Genomic DNA, 22,421 nt, shown 5'->3' on the forward strand with positions numbered 1-22,421 from the left:
ATTAGTAATGCCCACACTGTGCCCTCCAAACAACATGTTTTCCATCGACTATTTTAAGGCATCTATGGGCGTGATACGAAGCTGCAAAAGCTGCGCCACATTTAGAGGTAATTGTGTTTTTTTAAATGAAACCAGTGTACTGAGTGCGTGATGTTTTATTGATCTCCACATTTTTATACGCATACACGTTTTGTCCATATGCTACCTTTGACATGAATCCTACGCACAGTTTTATAAATGAGGCCCCTGACTCTTGTGATGCATGGGAAATTTGGTGCAAATTGAACAATGTATGGTCAAGTTACAATAACTTCCTGTTGTTGCCGATAAAGCTGACATTGGCGCCACGGCCACACGGTGCAGTGAAAAGTAAAAGTTTTACTTTTGTGTAAAAGTGTGTGTGTGTGTGTGAATGAGAATGACAGGGAGAAAGAGTGCTATGCGAAGATGAATTAATGGAACAATATCTATATTTCACAATTGCTTTGGGAAAAAAACCCAAAAAACATTGAATCAATTTGTGGCGGTCAGTGTTGATTCTGTGGCACAGCGCCACTCATTGGTCTATGTATGGGGTTGTGTTCAGGGTGGGACTCTTATGATTTGTGAGAAATTTGAGGGTGATCAGACAATATATTGTCAATTTAAAACAACATCCTGTTTTATGGCAAAAGGCATAACGTTAGTGCCATGCCACAGTTATAAGGTGCAGTGAAAAGGCACCTTATAATCAGCATTGGTTTTGAGGTGGATTTAAGTGACTGTTCAGTGTAAACAACATAGATAGATATAGATAGATGATTTATCGAATCAGCAACAAGTATTTGCCCCTTTCCAAAAGATCTCCAAACAAGAGTTCCCAGATGGATATGCAGACCAAATGAGAATCAATCTATCTGGGGGAGTCCATGGAGATTACCATGCCTCGGCCACACAATGCAGTCAAAAGTAAAAGTTTTCAGTATCGTTTGATCACACGTGTGTTGAGATGGTACTGATCTTTTTTTTTTTAAAGGTTATTTTTTTGGCCTTTTATTATATAGGACGGGCAGGAAATGGGGTGAGAGAGAGGAAGAGACATGCAGCAAAGGGCCGCAGGGCGGAGTTGAACCCACGGCCGCTGCCTCTTTACATGGGACGACTGCTCTAACCACTGTTCCACCGGCCGCCCCATACTGATCTATTTTTTAAGTTGATCGGGTTAAATCTGTAGGAGGAGCTCGTTTAAGTATAAAGACATGTAAAAACATATGACTCCCTGCTGTCAGCAGGGGACGCTATGGCACAGTCAATATTAAGATGGGGTTGTGTTCGGATGAATCCTGAGAAATTTGAGGGAGATTGGACAATGTATGGCCAAGTTATTTAATTTATTAAAACATTGAAATGCATAAATTATCACCACTCCTGAATTATTTGGGAAGTTTGGTGAGTTTTTGAATATGATAAAGGTCCTAAAAAGGCAACTAATTTTTCTAAATAATAATAATAATAATAATAATTCCAAGGACACCTTACAGAACATTATTAAAAAACATAAATAAAAGCAACACAACAAATGTATCAATCAATGTATGATTTTGAAACATTCAAAACATTTAAGTTAAGTTAAGATGTGTTTTAAGTTGTGATTTGAATTAATGAAGAGAGTCCAGTTGACGGATGTGAGTTGGGAGAGAGTTCCAAAGACATGGGGCAGAGCAGCTGGAGGCTCTGGCAGCCATGGTGCTGAGTTGATGTTGGGACTGTTAAAACTGCAGCTGAAGAGGAACCAAGTTTCCGTGGAGGAGCGTAGGGAAGAAACAGGTCTGTCTTGTTGCCACCTGCTGATTAGTTGAACAGTGTGAAACCACCATGTCACCCTTGTGAACACATTCGTGCATGTGGGTCTTCATGCACATTATGAACAAACAGGGACCCACTTATAGAAAATGACCTCCATAGCACTACTAGAAGTCGAAAACTGTGTTTATCTGTGTTGATACAAACACATTTTGTCATCCATCCAGGCAATAGTCTGCCAAAATGAAGTAACTTATTCACAACTACTGTCTTGCTGCAGTGACAAATTATGGTGATATCTTCTTGCAGTCTCTTATTTGCTTTGCATTAATCCATAACTCTGACAAGCCCACAAACGCCATTACATCTGCATGACAACAATTTGCAGTTTCTCATAATATTTCCAGATCTAATCAAAGTCTAAAATCCCTCTGCTACATTTGCATTTGGGTTTGTTCCTATTTGTCTTGTAGCTCGCCGAATGATGACAGTTCTCACTTCATCATTACTGACAATTCAGGAGGAATCAAGTGAGTAATGCAGTCCAGTTTATTTTGTCCTTGAATCTTGTCAGGGCAATGAATTATGCAAAATGACATGGGGAGAAAAAGTAAAATGTATAAGCCAAGTCATTTTGGGGGGAGATAAAAGAACTGGAGATATACAGGGACCAACACATTTTTTAATGCATTATACACTGTAGGCCTTTAAGAGTTAACTGTAAAAAGACAGTTTAACACACCATTGCCTTTGACTGTGTTAATATGACAACGGGTCAGAACGTTTTTTTGACAGTGTGTGTCTGTGTATTTGCTCAAGTATATCTGTATTTGTGAAAAGCACATGTTCTATCAATGACAGTGGTAGACAAAGGGAGGATTTTTAACACCAAATTCTAGACAAATATGTGCAAATCATTTTATAAAGCATCTACTGAGTGGAGTAAATCATTTCCTAATTTTACTAAAAAATGAAGCCACACCAAATGTCCCTGGGTGTGTGGGGTAGTTGGAGTTTACCTCGCTGACTGAGGGCGCCACTCAGGGTGCACTCACACTGCCCATTCGTACCATGCCCCGTGCTTGGGGGTAAAAGTTTTTGAGTGATAAGGCAAACCTCTATGAAGTTGTGATTTATGGTGGAAGGGAACATAAGAAGCATACGGGCAAAAAAATAAATAAACTTGTGTGTCCCCCAATCCTGACATCGGATCTGCACCCCTGATGTCAGTGTCATTGTTACCAGATTGGCTGGTTCCCACCGAATATAATTTATGCTAAACCACCCAAATGAACCACCTCAATGAATGACCATTTCCCTCCCATTACTTTGATCCGCGCTAACAGGGCTTTTGAGCTTGGTAGACTTGACATGTAATGATGGATAATTGATGGATGACAAATGCCATCTCATGGATGCTTCAGTTCAGAAACAACTAAGGTTAAACTTTTTTCTATTCAAATAATAATTTGTATATAAAAATATGGATTTACTTAAAGAGGAATTTTAGTATTTTCAACCTGGTCCCCCATTTCTGGATTAATGTAAACTTTCAGCTTGATCAAGAGAAGGCCTCAGCCTGATCAAACAAAGGTAAAAGGCAAGTCCCACAAGCTTGTTTGGCTGCATGATCAGAAACAAAGAACGGCCATGGTCCCCTGTGGACCAAAAAAAAGGAAGATCACCTCAGGGCGCACTCATACTGTCCATCCGTACCGTGCCCAAGCACGTTTCATGGCTAAAGTCTAGTTCGTTTGACTTAGGCGTGGTACGCTTGCTAGCCACGGCCCGTTTGGGAGAGGTGGGCTTTTGTAAAGCACGTTTGCACATGTATGAGCATGAGCGTGCGCACGTGTACAAGCACGAGCACGAGGCCTAAGGCGGAAAAACGCGCGTCACTGTCCCTCTTACTTGTTGTTAAGGCCTCTCACTGTTTCGAGAGCACTGACTGAAGGACCACCACACGACAGTCTGTTAAATGTCAGCCAGTCTTGCTAAATACTGTTGTGAAGTCATGCTGACAGCGTACACAAACAGCACTGCGCTTAACTATTAAAATTATTTTCTGCTGTGAAGTGATTTCTGTTTTCCAGACTGCAAAAATACTTCCTGACTTTTCACACTAGAAGTTTTTCTCTGTCTGTGGTGAGCGAGGAGGTGTAGTAAAGAGGCAACATCTTTATGGACAAATGGAGTGTTAATTCTGTTTTCCACATTTTATGAGACTTACTTTTCCCTCTGGCAACAAATAAATGCTGAGCTCAAACAATTAAGTTGCTCTGGCTGTTAGCCATATGGCTTCGACCCCTAACATAAATATACTTGGGAACTGCATCGGCAAAGTCCTACATTATGGGAGAAATAAAATAAATAAATAAGTTTCACCCATTTGCATTATTTCTAAAATGGAGATTAAATGTAAAGCCAGACATTTGAAAAAAGTGACCTTCAAAGTAAGTAAGGGAAATGAAACACAGAAAAAACAGTTATGAGCTCATTTTGCATGAGTCTGCCAAACCCGTAAACTGAGGCTTTAGGGAATATTGTAGCTAATTCATATTCCAAATGCAATGACTGATAAATCATGAAGTCATGAATAATAGATGTGGAGGAACAAAGGTAATACTCTGTGTGTCTGTGAGGGTAAATAAACTCACTAACCAAGGTAAGTTCAATTATTGTGATTGGTTTAGTGTATCTGCTCTCTTTTTGGACGTTTAAGTTGAGGGCAAGGTAGAGATGACATGAGAGGCTGAAACTTTAAAATGAAACGGAGAACATACAAATTAATTTGACAGGGAGAGAAAACTTTGACACTTGTTTAAATACGTTCCCCATTGGCCTCTGATAAAATGAGTGCTGGACACAAGTCTCTCTTCAGGCTTTTTCACAGTCTCAGAAACTTACAGTACTCACAGTATATAACAGTATACAAAGTAAAACAAAGCTAGCAGACATATTGTGTTATAAAAACAGCTTGCTGAAACTTGTTTATAGTAGGTGTCACAGAATCAAGACAAAACCACAGTACTGAGACATGGTTTTTTGTTAAGAAAATAAACTTTGTAGCGACATAATGTGGCAGTTTCTTTATTTTTATCTTCACTGGCATAAATCAAGGGATGGCAATGATGGTCAGAAAATAGTTATATTTCACAAGTGTCACTTCTTCACAAATAATATAATTTAGAAACATTTAGATAATTCATAATTGGAAATAGCCTGCGCCGATTATCAACCACTTCCACCGGATATTTGTGGTCTCATACTTCTATACTGGAGGTCTAACAGCAACTTTTTAAGTTTAATATTTTCCTCTGTGAGGGTTGTTGCTCCAAATTTTAATTTAGCAACATACTCTTTCAACACAGTCTTTGCTTTTTTAAGTTCTTCCATGAGCGTGTTGTTGTATTCCACTAAGTGTTTGTATTCAGTCACATCAGCCTTCAATTCTTTTAGGATGTCCAGTTTTTGAAGTTGGTGTGAAATATTTTGTAGCATCTGCCGATCCTCCACTGTAGATGTAATGTCATCATAATCACTTGAAGTCAGAGCACTTCTGATGCGTTAAGAGCCTGTTCCTTCTTTTAAGTCATTCTTCCAAATTTTACTCTGCAATAATGTCCAATTTCTTGAAAAGCAGTAGAAAAGGCAAAACTGAAATCAGGCAGGTAGGCCTAATCAGGCCAGGTGAGCTCACCTTTGTTTGTTTGTTTGTTTTTCTGTCTTAAGCTTGAAATTCATCTTTAATTATTACCTTGTTATATGACACTGCTTAAGAGAGCATGATTATTTCATTTAGTATGATAAATTTGGGACGAACTGGTTGAGCTTTCTTAGCCCTCCTTCTTAGTTCCTTGCTGCAGCCATCTTGATTCCCGTGGTATTAAATTGGCTCAAAACTTTGAAAGGGCATTCATGCTTCCCACAAAATGATTTTGGACATCACTTGAGTTTTCGTCTAGCACCATTGTGAGGTCAAATATTGAATTTCGAAATACATACGTTTATAACCAAATACCTGCTCAACTAAGGACATTACCATCAGCCACAGCTGTGTTTGTTTTTTAAAGTGAATTAGCACATTTTAGCATGCTAACATCCTAAACTAAGATGGTGGGCATTGTAAACATTACATCTGCTATACATCAGTGTGTTATAATTTTGTGTGAGCATTTTAGCATGCTGCAATTAGCATTTTGCTCACTGTATTACTAGCTGGGCTGTAGATGCCCAATCCCATGGCACCCTCTAAGGCCTGAGCCCTGAACCCTCATGGACTTGATTGACATCACCTGGTAAGTTCTTGAGTGAGAGGCTAAAAGGGCTCAAAATGTTTTAAATAGAAATGGAACAGCACTTGACAATCCACGTTACCTTGGTAATGCCAAAACATACTGCACAATGGTGGGTTTGGGACTTCTTAATTGACATTTTTTATTTTCACTTAAGGGACCTACCTACCTGAACACACATTTGGAAATCGTCATCATGCCATCATAGTACAAGCAACTACACACAGTACTGGCTAAGAATCAGCGATGAGACATTTATTTTTACTTGCATGTCATTTTTTTGCTCGTAGTTGTTCCTTCCATTTTTGTTTATCTTTTTTTAATGCATCAGGGCATCCCCTGGTAACACTGTGTTTCATGTCACAGCGCTATGCACTATGGGTCGTTTCCTCAGCCACAGAGTCCACAGAAATACAGACTTATGGAAAGTGTGCATAAAGGGCTAAAAAAAAATTCTATAAGAGAGTACTACTGCACTTGACACTTTGACAAAGGGAAGCCCTTACGGAATTCAAAGTCTGTGAATCTGCTAGTGTGGACACTGGGATTGGATCTATAATAGAACTCCTTTCATGGTTTTCCCACTGGAATTGATCTTTAATGCACCAGTGTAAGTTTACATTTAAAAGTGAAATATTACATTGGTGTTCATCTGAGGCTCCAAGACAATATAAACTATATTTGATATAGAGTGTAAATGTTTGCTTTGGCTGTTGTAAAATCCTTTATGTACAATTTTCCTACCGGGGCCTGCAGCCATTTCTGACAGTGATCTATTTAAAGCCCCAAATGTTGTTACAGATACTCAGAATCCTTCGGATCAGGAAAGTGGTATTGGTTTAAACACAGGTCACACTTGTGATTCATTTTACCCTGAAACTTCACCAAGAGCTTTGAACCTTGAAAACATTCATCATGTTTCAGGTCTCAACATATGTTGTAGAACAATTTATGATGTATGAATGTACAGATATACATCTATTGAACATATACTCTTCATTATGTTGATAAAGAACCAATACAGATGTCATTATGTTTCTCTCAAAATGTATTTGCTGTTGTTAATCAATGAGATATAGGAGATTAGGTAAAATAATTCCCAGAGATACTGGGCTGCCTCTGCTGATCTACATGTAGTTGGTTGTTGGTTGTCAAATGTACTAGGCTGCAGAGTACAAAGCTCACTGGTTGGTCCTTTACATTCACCAATGTACTCTATGTGGTTTTAATGTAGGTTTGTAATTGCATGCATTTGATGCCTTGAGCCGCCTTGTTTATTTTATCGATTGATAGAAATGGTTTATCCACAGATTTTGGACTGGGGTGGCCCATCTGGAGCAACTGAGTTATGCAGGGACGGCATCAAGTGTGTGTGTGTGCCCACACATGTTGGAAAGACATTAAACTCTTAACGCTTCAATGGGCCACTAGCTGGGCCCATCGACTATTTGTCTTTCAGAGGCTGAAGTGACCTCAGTAGTAAATCTAGAGTGAAGATGTTTGTTGGATGCTCTAGGTCTCTATAGTTTGTTTGTCAAGTTTCATGAAGCTGTGATTATCCCGGAGGTCACAACAGCTCAGTTTAGACAACAAATGCTCTCACTACAATGAAAAGTCTCTAATGGGGACTAATATCATCACACATGAAGACAACTGCACTCTTTAAATCCACAAGAGTTTCAGCTTTCCAGTCAGACCCAATTTATGACAGTCAACACTGTTTATGGACCCTAGTATGCAGAACTATTACAATAATCCATTTTAGAATAGAACAAACTAACACATTTGTTCTGCATGAGTAAAACTGCATGAGAAAGCTGCATGGGGTTACCATAAAGTGGGCGTGTCTGTAAAGGAGAAACTCGTGATTGGAACCAATTTTCATTCAGATATTTTGAGGTCAGAGGTCAATGGACCCCATTGAAAAAATTACCATGCCAGTTTTTCCCTCACAAAGATTTTGCATAACTTTGGAGAACTTTTTAGCCTATTTCCCAATTGTTATCATTCATATGATATACGTATCTTTACTCTGGCTTTAAGCTAGAGGTTGCAACTGCATCTTAAGGCGCACTCACACTGTCCATCCGTACCGTCTGCTTTAGGGAAATTGTCTCCCCCTCCCTCTCCCCCCGTGGGCCAGCCCGTTTGTACTCACACTACCTGGGCCTCGGCGGAATGCTTCTTGCCTGCGTATACGTCATCACGCTTTGTTTACAAATCTTTCCATAGACCTCTGAGTTTTTGTGCGTCTTGTCCAACTGTTTTTGAATATTTTCATCTGACCAAATCTGCAGTAAACACCACCTCCGCATCACACCGACGTGAAACTTTCGCCGCCATTGTTTTAAATGTCCGCGCATGGTCCATCCTTCTTTTTTCTATGTCCGAACAGGCGCACATAAAATGACGTCAGAACCGCCGTAGGCCTCGTGCTCGTGCTCGTACACGTGAGCACGCTCGTATGCGTACATGTGCAAACATGCTTTACAAAAGCCCACCTCTCCCAAAAGGGCCGTGGCCGGCAAGCGTACCACTCCTAGACGCGGTACGGTTGCACTCACACTGGTCAAACGAACTAGACTTTACCCGTGAAACGTGCTTGGGCACGGTGCGGAGGGACAGTGTAAGTGCGCCCTTAAATACCCTCCTGCAGGTCTCTCACCTGGGGTCACCCATCAGATTTCTGTGGGGGCCACCCCCTAGAAACATCCCTGCTCGCATCCTTCCAGCTAAACTACCATGGGAAAGTCGTGGGGAAAAAAATTATGCTATTGATTGTAAGCCTTCACCCATGAGCTTCTGTTCTCTTGCAGAACTGCAGGCAGTTTAGCAGCTGAACAGCCAAGCTAGCCTATTATAGTGAAGTGACCCTTACTCTGCTCCCTAAAGGACCTAGCAGGAAGTAACATGTCACCACATCACACCTCAGGGACTATTTACAGAGCTTCTAATTGTTTTGATGTGTTACAGCCAGAGTAGGTTGCTTGGATTGAATTTCTCTTCCTTTACCTACAGGCCCTCTAAAAGTCCATCCTCTGTGCTGTCAAAATGCATACCTCTGCCCACTGCTACAAAAGCTCCAGTATGTCATCATTGCCTCAATTCTGAGGACATTATTTGGGCTTTGGAGGATTCTTGGATGTGGAAACATGACTTTAGTGAAACTGGCAGTCACATACAAATCTGATGTAGCAGACCAGAGTCCTCCAACAGCTATACAGAGACTCTTTCCGCTAATTAGGACCTCAGTCTATCCACATTACTTGAGTGCTACAAAAGAAAGCCTTGTACTGGTCAATAGGGGACATTGGCTTTGGGACAGGGAAATGTGCTTTTAGGCTGGGGATACTTAACATGATAGTAAAGATCTTTAGTTGTGCTGGGTATTGAACCTTCATCAACAAATTGATGCCGAATGAAGAGCTGGTGAAGCAGTGGAAAAAGCTGGTGGAGGCCCTTTTTTTTCAAACTACTGTTCCAAAGGTGAAGAGCACATTTTGGTAAATGAACTAAATCTCAGGTATAGTATAAGCACTAGTGTTGAAAATGTCCAAACGATACCGTTTGACGTATGTGTCTTGAAATTTGAATTCTTACCCTATTGAGTACGCCATTATTATATAGATTGTAAAGGATTGATGAAATGTTGACAGAAAAAAAAGAACCCCTGAAGTTCAACCCTGTGGTCATTTCTGAGGCTTTGGTGTCCGACTGAATTGCAGTCATATACAGTAATGCTTCCACACCATGCAAATTATGTGGTGTGATGACATACAAAATGAATGCAAAGATGTGGAAAGATGCACATTTGCAAAGGGCATGGCATATGATGCAAATCGGCTTGAAGCAAATTTATGCAGCTGGTGTGACCACCATATAAGGGGTTTTGTCACAGTTTAGCCATCTGCTCCTAGTACTTTTCCATCCATGCCACCTCTGCTCCACTCAGCCTTTCAGCTAGTGTTGCTTTCGTCAACCAGTGTCCCTTCAGTTACCAGCCTCCTCTCTTTCCAGCCCTGGAAGGAGAGGCCTCTTGCCCGTCGGTCCAAGCCTTCATCTGTCGCTTTTGTCGGACCTTGGCCAGTATTTGGGCCTCCCTCCTAAAGGTGGCAGACGGGTACTCCTCTGCAGCCAACCATCGTCACTCTGAAGCTCCAGGGTACCAGGTGGGCCAGAAGGTTTGGCTCTCCACCCGTGACCTTCCTCTGGCTCCCAAGTTTGTCGGACCCTTCAACATCGAGAAAGTCATTAGCCCTGTCGCAGTCCGGCTCAAGCTCCCTCGGTCTATGTGGGTTCACCCGATTCTCCATGGGTCCAGTGTCAAGCCGGTAAGCGAGAGTCCATTTGTGCCTGCTTCTCCACCCTGACCTCCCTCTCACTTCATTGATGGGGGACTCATGCACCTACACTGTGCATCACATTATCCGCTCTCGTCGATGTGGGAGAGGCTGCCAGTACATTGTCGACTGGGAGGGCTATGGTCCAGAGGAAATATCCTGGGTTCCTTCTCGTCACATTGTGGACTGACGTATCATCCGAGACTTCCACCAGTGACGCCCAGATCAGCCCTCCACTGGCAATGCCGGCAGGGGCTCTTGCCGTGGGACAAGGCTGCTGGACCTTCCACAGCACCAGACTTGTCGGAGGACTCCCTGTCGGAGGATCCAGTCTCTTCCTAGCCTGAGGGCTCCCAAGAGTTCCTCCTGCATACTCCTCATCGGATTGTCTGCCTGTGCTGTCGTCTCCCTGGTACCGAACTTCTGCCTGCCTTGACCAAGCCCCCTGCCATTGCGTAGTTTTACTGGTTGCCTGTCTGCCTGAGCTTCAGTAAACTGTTGAGCTAACTCCATTTGTTCTGTGTCTTTTGTGCTGCAATTGGGTCCATACATCAGCCATTACAGGTTCCTGTTATTTTTTTCACCATAATTCATTACCTTAATGTCAATCAAGGCAATGTAAGCAGAGTAGATATTTCGGGTACGACTTGAAATACTTCCAAGGTGCATGGAGCAGAGAAATACCCTTTATCTGTGTCGGGATGGCAACAAGCCAAACAGTGAGACAACAAGTCTCACACTAAAGTTGTTATTTTTCCTTGTGGGAGTTATGGGAGTTTTGACCCTTTTAGATCAAGGCAAGGACCCTTGGGCCAAATGATAATCCTCAAGTAAAATCCCCATAATTTTCCTAAATGTTCAAACCTAACAGATTTGCTAATCATGCTGTCTCTTTTTTTGCATTTCTTGAATAATTCAATTTCATTCCATTAATATTACACATCTTAAGCTTGTGCTGAATTTCACCTTAACAGTACCGACACACCCTGCTGTTAAATATCCCACACACATTAAAACCCAGAGAAATATTTACATGGTCACTGGCTGTGATTTCTAATACCAGTTTTCAGGGAATCCAGCCATTTTCATTTCCACTTTCTGAGGCATGCCGAAATAGCTTAATCTGAAACATTTGATACAATATCTCCGCTTGAAAGCCAATAATTCTGGTATGCATGTATATATAAATCCCCTGCCAACTTGTACTTCATTAACCTGTAAAACTTGGGAAAATGCTGAGAAGACCTGGGAATATTTTAAACAAACTTCCACCCCAGTGTAAATTGCATTTTTATACCTCCAATATTGTAAAGCTGTTATTTGTGCCGCTGAATCATCCACATCTATTTTGAAATTGGAAAAGAGAGAAGGAATGTGATTTCCAGGTCCAAGCCGGTCCAAGCCTCGCATTACTACAACGCTGCAGTTCCCCGTTTGAACAGATCGGAATTTTTTTTTCTTTAAATGTGATTGTCATTTAACCTCTTTTTTATGGATGAAAAAGGTGTCTAACTGACGAAAGAGGTGATCATAATTTTTCACATGTTTGGCCCGTGTGTCTGTTTTGTTTCAACAGAGAGTTTGGCCCCGGAAATCGTACTTTGAAAGGGTGTTACGTCAGACTTAACAGCCGGATAAACAGATATACAGTATGCATCTGTGTATTTGCTTTTTACAAAGAAGTTTGTTTATTTAGCCACCCGGTTTGAATGTTATCAGCTGACTGAATGGGTTTTCAGTTCCCTACCTTAGTTATGATGCCCTAGTCTACCTCCTAGTTGGCTCAGTAGTCTGTTATCATCTATTCTATCCTATTGGTAAGTTGCATCACCCATCCATGTGATGATGTAGTATGAAGAGTAGGGAGTAGCATTAAGAGCGAAAACTCCACACATGGATGAAGACTGAGGTAGTGGATGGGTCAAACATACACAGGGCTATAACTCAGGAGAGCAGAGATCACATCACATGTGAAACCAAATGTCAATGTTGACTTATTTTAAATTCATATATTACCTTTCTTACGTAACATTCCTTACGGAATGTTGTTAATTAATGCCACAAATGTTAGCATTTTAACCCAAACAATGATCTTTTCAACTTAAACATGGAGTTTTATTTCCTCAACCGAACAAAGTAATGCCAGTTATGTTTAAACTCACAAAGTGACTCCCAGAGCGTTAAAAGTTGACACCAAGTGGTCCTGGCCAAGCTAACAGCTATGAATAGATGACAACAACCTTCTGAACTTCCTGGTGGGTGTAACAGGTGATAACATCTCAAACAGGTAATTTATCAATATTCAAGAAAACTGCATCAAGCCAGCAATGAGTACTGATCTCATGCCAGCATTGTTTCCTCTTGTGTCAGTTTGTGCATGGCTCTTACTAATATGCACAATGTTATTTACATCTAACCAACTCCAAGCCAAAATCATTGGGCGTTAAATTTTATGAAAACCTGCAGGAGAAAAGTCGTTGATACATGATTGGTGTAGCTCCATCTGCTAGTGGGTGGGTTGCTGTAGCCAGATGGCATTTTTAATAGTCCAGCCCTGATAAATAAATGCTGAAAGCATTGAGGGAAAAGCAGGCCAAATATGGTTACTGGAGCCCTGTGGCTAACTCAACAAGGACTGACACACAGCCAAGACAGGTGAGAGCCCCCAGTCCCAGCAGTCAGATTTCCAGCTTTGTTTTTGTAGCTCCCATTGAGCCTGACTGGGAGGAAGTCTGGGCAGAGATACAGTACATGTTTTCTCTGCAGTTATGTAACCAGCAAAGATATATGAGGCCTGAGCTGAGGGTGTATTCTCTCCAATGACCTAGAAAGCCCATGGGCTGAGCTATTTACAGTGAGGCGGAAGGTGACAGACTTAGTAACATTTGGAATAGGGAAAGGGTTGTAGGGTATTTTAGATTTCCACTGTGTCCAAGTCCACTGTGTTAAGTATTAAGGATTAGCTTGGTGAACATGATGCTTAGAAGTGGAACCAGAGTGAATAAAGACATGTATGTGAGTAAAGGCCATGTATATGAGTTGGACACAGATGGGGATTATATCACCTACATTGTTCTGGTGTAAGGTGGGGTAGAGCCTGTCCTCGTACCAGCCGGCATGTGGAGCCATCACCACCACAGACGCCACAGTTATCCTCCCTGGCACCACTGGCCAGCTGGCGATCACATCCCACCTCCTGTACACACATCACAAATAAACATATAGGAAGAGATATGGGGCTGACCAACAGATGAAAAGTGAGGCTGGACCACAGTGATGCCTCACAAAAATAGGTCATTCACTAATTAATTGATAAGTTAAACAGGAATTTTAAAAATCAACAAATCATTTCTAATCATTATTCAGAAAAAAATGCCACATATTAGCTCGAGCTTCTCCAATGTTTACAGAACGTATCTTCTCTTATAATATTGCAAACCAAATTGCTTTAGGGGATATTTGCAAAACAAGTGGCGTGGCTCAAGGGGAGGCAATGTCAATCAGTCGGTCTGTCCACCACAATGGTCCAGAGTGAAATGTTGATGATTCCTTACTCTACATCTAGTTTCACCAGCATGTTGACATTTTCAGTTCAATTTAAATTTGAATTAGATATTCATGTTCCCCTCAGGATAAATTGTAACATCTTTGATGATGCTTATTTGCTTATTGGCATGCTGACATGCAAAACTACAGCTGTTTTCACACTTGCACTGCAAACCAGAACATTTTAGACAGATATGTGAGAACGCAAATGTCTCAATAAGATATAAAGATTAGGGATGAGCGAGTACAGCATTATCTGTATCTGTATACCATATGAATTATCCATATCTTTTTCCGTACTCTGATTGGAGGGGGACAAACCCGGACGTGGGTGAGATTAAACCCGGAAGTGGGTCGGTTGTCTTGAAATGCCTTTAATCAGTATGAAAGAAAACTATTTCCAGGACAGCATCCGCATTGAGCTTCAGATCAATGGTTTTGATCACGACAGCAAACAAACTATTTACACAACAAGTTATGGATCAAGCGACCGGCGGAGAGAGGTGGAGAGAGAGAGAGAGAGAGAGAGAGAGAGAGAGAGAGAGAGAGAGAGAGAGAGAGAGAGAGAGATTTGATTTTTAAAATCTACTTTATTTGGCATTCATTTTTCAACTGTAAACAATGTACAAGTTAAAAAATAAAAATGCAACCTTGATAAATAAATAAATAAATAAATAAAACATTTAAATGAGGAAATCTGCAAACAGTAGTTCTTCAGCTGTGACCGAACACAACACATTTTGGAAACACCATATATCTTTAAAAGAGTCTAGGTCCCCTGCGGTTTTATAAAAACTGAAATCCACCAGCAGTCTGGCCTTAATCATGTTCACACAAACAGGGACCGACTCCACCTGCAGGTTTTCCTCCACCATTCTCTTCCTGGTCACATACACTGCCATCTTAGCCAGCCCTAAAACAAACATACAGGACGGGCTCCTTCAGTAGCCAATGAAGGGAGTCCCCCTGCTGCTGCCTCTCTTTTTTAAGCAGGTTCCAAACACTAAAAACACTTTTATAAAAACCAGGAAGAGATGGTGAAAGGACCTTTCCATCATTCATTAAAAACAAATTAAAATCAAGACCCAGGCTGTTAAAATGTCTCAGGATGCACCGGGATAAAGGTCTCCACAGAGTATCCTCTGGCCCAGTCAGTAACCTTTGTATAAACTGTAGTCTGAAGGCAGCGCCTCTGCTGGCCAGATGGACCAGGCCCTGGCCACCCTCCTCTTTTGGAAGGAAGAGGACACTCTGTGGGACCCAGTGCATCCTGTCCCAAAAGAAATCAACTAAAACCCGTTGTACCTCTGCCAGGAGAGAAACTGGGGGATCGACACAGGACAGCCGGCGCCACAGGGCAGACGAGACCAGGTTGTTCACGATCAGGGTGCGACCTCTGTATGACATTTTTGGTAAAAGCCATTTCCACTTGTTGAGGCGCCCCTTCACCTTCATGACAACGTTCTCCCAGTTTTTCTTTTTATGGGTCTCGTCCCCCAGAAAGACCCCAAGATACTTGAGTCCTCCTCTATTCCAGTGTAGGCCCCCGGGCAGCCTGAGCCGACCCCCCAGCTCCTCCCCAACCATCAGAGCCTCGCTCTTCCCCCAGTTCATCTTTGCAGAAGAAATAAAACCAAAGTCTTTCACAGTATCAGTTAAAACATCAATGTCTCTTTGTGTATTGACCAACACGATAAGGTCATCAACATAAACAGACAGTTTAAAAGACACATCACACTGGGGGAAACACACACCGTTTAAATTATTCCTAAGTTTATGGAGCAGAGGCTCGATGGCCAGAGAGTACAACATCCCAGAGAGAGAGCAGCCCTGCCTCACCCCTGTCTGGACGCCAAACGGAGCACTTAACCCGCCATTTATCTTCAGGACACTCGCAATGTCATTATAGAGAACCCGGATCATGGCTATAAAGCCTTGGTTGAACCCAAAGGCAGCCAGAGTCTGCCATAAATACTGGTCTTCAACCCGGTCAAAAGCCTTTTCCTGGTCTATGGAAATAAGACCAGTTTCTACAGCCAATGAACTGGAGAGGTCCAAAACATCTCGAATTAAAGTGACATCACTTATGAGCCTGCTGGGCACACAGTAAGTCTGGTCAGGGTGGATGACGGACACCATCACCTCCCTCAGTCTCAGGGCCAGAGCTTTGGACAGGATTTTATAATCCGTGCAGAGCAGGGAGACCGGCCTCCAGTTTTTCAGGTCCTGCAGGTCTCCCTTCTTCGGCAGCAGTGTGATGACGGCCCTCCTGCAGCTCAGAGGGAGTCTTCTAGTCAGGAGACTTTTGTTTAAAACCTCCAGCAGGTCCTGTCCTATAATGGACCAAAAAGACTTATAAAGTCAACAGGAAGGCCGTCCATCCCCGGAGCTCTGCCATTTTGCAAGCTGGTCAGCGCAGTGAGGAGCTCCTGCAGAGTCATCTCTGCTGCCAGCTGGGAGTTTGTGTCAGCACTGACCTGAGGTAGACCACTGAGGAAGCTGCTGTGCACATCTGGATTATTTGTCCACTCACTCTTAAAGAGGTCTCTGTAGAAACCGGCAGCAAACTTCCTGATCTCAGAAGAGTCTGAGACTTCAGAGCTGCCACCCGTGCGTAAAGAGTGAATGGTCTTCCTTTGTCCGTTTTTTTGCTCCAGCCCAAAGAAAAACTGGGATGGCGCGTCCATCTGCGAGATGTTCATGAAGCGAGACCTGACCAGAGCTCCCTGTGCTGAGACACCCAGCAGGTTGGCTATGGCCGATTTTCTTAACTTGAGGGAGTCTAAATGCCCTCGATCTCCTGTAGAAGCTGCTAAAGACTGCAGTTCTCCGACCTGTCTCTCCAGATCCTTCATTGACCGGGTTAAATCTCTCGTGACATTGCGAGTGAACTGCTGGCAAAGTTGTTTGATTTGGGTTTTCCCAAAGTCCCACCACTGCTGAATGCTGGGGAAGGCAGGCCTGCTCTCTCTGTGGGAAAACCAGAACAACTTAAAAGCAGTTCTAAAAGCCTGGTCTTTTAAAAGGTTTGTGTTAAAATGCCAATAGGCGCTCTTTAAACAAACATTTTTAATTTAAAAAAAGCAGGAGACAAGACAGTGATCAGTAAAACCCACAGGCTGAATAAAACACCTTTTAAAAATATTAAAATGGTGTTTAAAACAATAGAGGCGGTCCAGTCTGGCCAGAGATAAAAGGTTTCCCCTTGTGTGACTCCAGGTATACTGTCTGTGATTACTGTTAAAAACCCTCCACAGGTCAGACAGCTCGTGCTCTTCTATCAGCTGTCTGAACCTGTGGGATGAAGCAGGGTGTGGTTCCGGATGATTCCTGTCTAAGGTTGGATTAACCGTACAGTTAAAATCCCCCCCTAAAAACATAAAATCATCACTACCACCAGCTCTAACAGTATCGCTTAAAATGTTTAAAAATGCCACCCTATCCACCCCACTGGTGGGCGCGTAGACATTTAAAAACACAAGCTTCACACTATCAAAAACAGCAGTGACCTTTAATAAAACACCTGGGATGATTTCCTCAGTGACACACGAAACAGGTAAAAAACTTCTGGCAAATAAAATCCCCACCCCTCCACTAAGACTGGACTTATGACTTAAAATCACCTCCCCATTAAAAGCCATCCTCCAGTCACTCTCATTATCTGCTGGGGCTTTCCTGTACAAGCATCACATCAATTCTCCTCATCGCCATCAGTTTAAAAAGAGCAGCTCTTTTAAAATCAGCCCTGGCTCCGTTCAGGTTTAAAATGCTGATGTTAAAATCACACATTGTTGGAGAAAAGCTTAAGAAGAACACAACAGTTATAAAATACGTCAAATAAAAGCACCTAGGTTTAAAAATCATCTTCATCAACAATAATTTTTGCCTTTACTCTGACTTATAATTTTCTTAAACAATAGATTTCCTTGTCTGTGAGCACCTCCTCAAACTTTCCAGACTTCCTGGTGAGAGGCCGAGCTGACTGAATGAACAGTCTCAGGTCATCGAAGTGATCCTCCACTGCAGGAAGTCTGGCACCTTTTGTAATTTCTAAAAACTTTTTTATATTGTCAGGAGTGTACAGGTGAGTGTGCTCCTCCTCCTGAGTGAGGCAGAAGTCACTCTCTGCCTCTGCTGCAGCCTTCACCTCCTTCCCCACTCTCCTGTTCTTTGATGAAGAGGCAACACACTCATGACTTTTTCTTTTTTGTGAGATTTTAAAAATCTCCTCGTCAGACATCTCCTCATCATTAAATTCCATAATCGTTGTGTCATTATCACTGTTTTCAATACAACTATCAGTTTATTTGTTTTCTTCATTTGTTATTTGTTTTTCATTTTCAGACTTTTCATTTTTAGCAAGATCAGTACTTGGAGCGCTTATGGAGTCCACCTCGACCCCCGAAGGCTCGGCAGCCTCCGCGGGCGTCGGGGCAGCCTCCGGGGCAGCCCCCGCTGCCCCCGGCCCATCCGCCCCCCCGGCAGCTACCGCGACCGGCGCCGCCGTCTCAGACGGCGGAGCACTCGGCGCGGCAGCCCCGGGTGCCGGCTGGCGCTCCGCTCCCGCAGCGGCAGCCGCAGGCCGCCGCCCCGCCCCTCCAGCCGGGCAAGAGCGGACTAAATGCCCCTCCACTCCGCAACCAAAACATTTCATGGTCTCCGACGAAGCGAAGACCATGTAGTTAAAGCCCTCCACTTTAAACGAAAAGCCCAGGTTGAGATCACTTGTCGTGTCTTTGAGGATCATGTACACCTGTCTCCGGTGACACACGACATGCTTCAGCTGCGGTGACTTGCAGCCCAAAGACACCATTTTTATCGGGGAGACGAGCTGGCCATAGCGAGACAACTCTTTAGCCAGCACTTCATTCTTAATGAACGGCGGAGCATTGGAGATTGTTATCTTCGTGGCCGGACTAACGAGGGGGAGAACGGGAGTGAAGGTGTCGTGTAACACTACACCGTTCTCCACCACTTCGCTAACTTTAGCGGTGCTATCCAGGAAGATAACAATGGCTCCGTTCATGCGGAAGGCAGATTTAATACTGCTATATCCCACCACTTCTCCCACTGCAAGCCCAGCTTCCTCCACAGAACATTGCACAGCCGGGATGAGTTTGACAGCATGAGGACATGTCAGCCGTTCAAACTCCGAGGCAGCTCTCCGCTGCCACCGGCATTGTATCAAACAAAAAAACACCACCACCAAACCACCAAACACCACAAAAAACACCTCTAACTAAAGACAAACTGTGAACACATAAACACACCGAACAAAAAGAAGTAATAAAGTTGGAAAAACTCACTCACACCGCTGAAAAAGTTCAGCACGCACCACGCTCTCAGCACTCACCACACTCTGTCCTCCATTCACACAGAGAGAGAGAGAGAGAGAGAGAGAGAGAGAGAGATGCTTAATTTGTAATATTAGGGCGCACTCACATTGTCCATCCGTACCATGCCCCGTGCTTTAGGGTACTTGTCCCCCCACACGCATTGATTGACGTCATCGTGGTGTGTCCCTTTGTTTACAAAAGCACCCGGTCTTTTGGCCACATAATGGAAAGCAGCGCAGAAAACATGGTAATGGGTCTGGCTTTTTAGTTTTTTTGGACTCATTGGGATGTGGCACGACCCTGTTTAGTCGACGCTGCAAGGCGACAACTTGAGTTGAACCGAAAGGCACGAATGAGAAGGTTTTTTTCTGAACAGGCGCACATTAAATGACGTTAGAACTGCTGTAGGCCTCGTGCATGTGCAAACCTGCTTTACAAAAGCCCACCTCTCCCAAACGGGCCGTGGCCGGCAAGCTTAATAAAACCTGTGAATCTTAGGGAGAGACAGAGAGCTGTTCTTTGTGTAAGTGAGCGAGACACAGCAACACAATATGTAGGTGTGTAGGGGAGGGACGCTGTGACAAGCCTATCACAGAATGCAGACACAGTTAGCTACAAAATGAGGATTTTCATTCAATCCGAGCACAACTATTGATTCATGTTACTAGTATAATACTCAGACTCGGCAAATGTGCTTTATCCGTACCGGATACTTGTTTCATCCGAGAAACCGGCTCATTACTAATAAAAACTGTTTAATTGAATTGATTTAATTAATTGAGCCCATTAGTGAACACAGCCTTTCATTATATCATATTCACAGTGAGCGAATGGGCATGTTGTGGACTGGAAGAAAACAACCTTCAGGGGGCGAAGAAGAATAAACTGACTCATAAGATGGTTTGTTACACAGAACCAATGAGAAGAACTCACTGCAAACTGTTTGAACTTTTGCACTTTCAAAACATACCTGGAAGATGATTGGATGAACCATCTGTCTATCAAACTCTCACCAAAGTCAATAAGGAGAAGAGAGAAAACATCTTTTCCACCAAGAAAAGCCTTCACAAAAATTGGACAAAAAAACTGGAGAGACGACGAGATTCAGGAACTCCTGCTATAGGGATCAAAGTTGAAATCATCTGACAAATTCAAACAACAACAAGAGACTTGGTTGTTTATGACCAAGTAACTAACTTGGCTCTGTAATCTGCATCAATCCCCCCACGCCTACACCCTCTACTGGGTGCCATCCCTCACCTAAACCAAACAGTGGCCCTCATTTATCAATCTTGCGTGAAAACGGGCGCTGATCTGAGCGCAGAATTGGTCGTAAGACAAGACACTTGGTGATTTATGAAACAATCGCGTCTGACCAATCTTAGCGTACGAATGAGCGGGCCTTGATAAATGCGGCGGCTGAATTCGATCGTCATTAACACGTTACGCCCTTAAATATTCCTGGTTCGGAGGCCTCGCCCACTGAGGTCAAACATGCAGAGGAGAAAAGCTGGTAGGAAAAGAAACTTTTCCAACACACAGATCGGCATCCTGACATCCGAGATGGAGCAAAATAAAGATGTGCTTTTTGGCAGTCTTAAGAGTGGAATAAAAGGGGCCCATAAAAACGCTGTATGGAAAAGAATAACTGAGGCAGTCAACCCGAAGCAGCGCTCCACTGTGACCCGTGTGCGTGTGTGCGCACTGTTGAACCTGCGCTCCTGCTCTGTAGCGGGGTTTGCCAGAGGGGTTATTAGGTATTCCGTTAGAGGATAACCTTTGTCACCTAGAAGAACCATACCAAAATGTTAATCATACCTTGTTTGATTTAATGCAATTTATCGAGGGTAGCCACTTACCGAGGAGATTACTTTGGCTCTGCAGTGCGCTTTCCTGCAGCCGCGCGCCAGCACATTCATTCATTCACTTATTCATCTTCAACCGCTTGTCCCTGTCGGGGCCACGGGGGGCTGGAGCCAAGCTGTTTTGAAATATAGAAGAATCGTGTGTGTTCCCCTGGCCACCTAGCCACCACGTTTAAAAGCGATAGCTTGGCATCACAAATCACCTGTACATTTATCGAGTGGTAGTTTTTGCGATTGATGAATGCGTAATCATTCATGGATGGTGCCTTCAGACGCACATGTGTACAATCAATTGCTCCAACCACAATTTTTATTTTTTTTATTCGTTTTAAGAATCCGTTTTGATCTGTTCTTAATATGTGACTGCTTATGCTTGATGACAGCTGAGGTTTGTTAGTTATTTTCAGCCAGATTTTGCTGTGCTGCACCACAAATCCCCCGACTCAAATTTTGCTCAGACCTGACGTGAGATTTGACCGTAGCTCCCACTCACGTCCAAATTGATAAATGCCGAGGTTTGCGTGGAAATGGTCGTACGCACGTTTTTCTGCCGTACGTTCGTTTGATAAATGAGGGCCAGTATTTTCAGTCAGCTAGAACACTTCTGTTGTGTGCTGTATGTGAGAAAGAAAAATTCCCCATTGTCATTATATGTGAAAACGAATTAAGATCGTAAAAATTGTAAAGAAACGCTGAGATTTATTACAACTTCACTAAAAATTGGTCCAGCAGGGTAAAATACACCAATGGTCAAACAAGCATACGAGCTGTAAAGAAGCAAATGGATGAGCTACCACTGTGGAGGCCGAACTCAAAGTTATGGCTGTAATCCTTCTTTGCACAGGAAAACTGGGTTCACAAAACTGCCAAAAGACAGTAGGACAAAGTTGAGCCAAGAAGTCGCTCTGTAAACTGTGGTGAATGTATTCAACATAGAGCTTAGGTTGTAATTTTCCAAATGTGTTTTTCCGACCTGTCTGATTGTCTGACTGCTCTCCCCCCATTGGGCCTGATCTTAGTGATGTTGCAATGCTCTCAGCTGTCAGACATGAACAGTACTGATCATGGGTCGTCTTCCATTTGAGAGATCGGTGGTTCGATCCCCGGCTCCTCCGGTCCATATGTCAAAGTGTCCTTGGGCAAGACACTGAACCCCAAATTGCTCCCCATACTGCGCATGGGTGTGTAAATGTGGTGTGACTGGTTAGATTAAATGGTATATAGATCCACTGCCATCAGTGTGAATGTCAAGTCCAT

The 22,421-nt window shown here is 43.0% G+C and overlaps 1 protein-coding gene across 1 annotated transcript in view; it reads right to left on the reverse strand.

Annotated features, from left to right (window-relative positions):
* The window catches only part of adamtsl3 (ADAMTS-like 3), a 429,814-nt gene that overhangs the window by 145,349 nt on the left and 262,044 nt on the right, over window positions 1-22,421 (reverse strand). The window contains 1 exon segment of the mRNA XM_083913233.1: window positions 13,487-13,613. Coding sequence (XP_083769359.1) covers window positions 13,487-13,613 — 127 coding nt within the window.

This window comes from Echiichthys vipera (assembly GCF_963691815.1).
Source record: "Echiichthys vipera genome assembly, chromosome: 1".
NCBI classification, from domain to species: Eukaryota; Metazoa; Chordata; class Actinopteri; order Perciformes; family Trachinidae; genus Echiichthys; species Echiichthys vipera.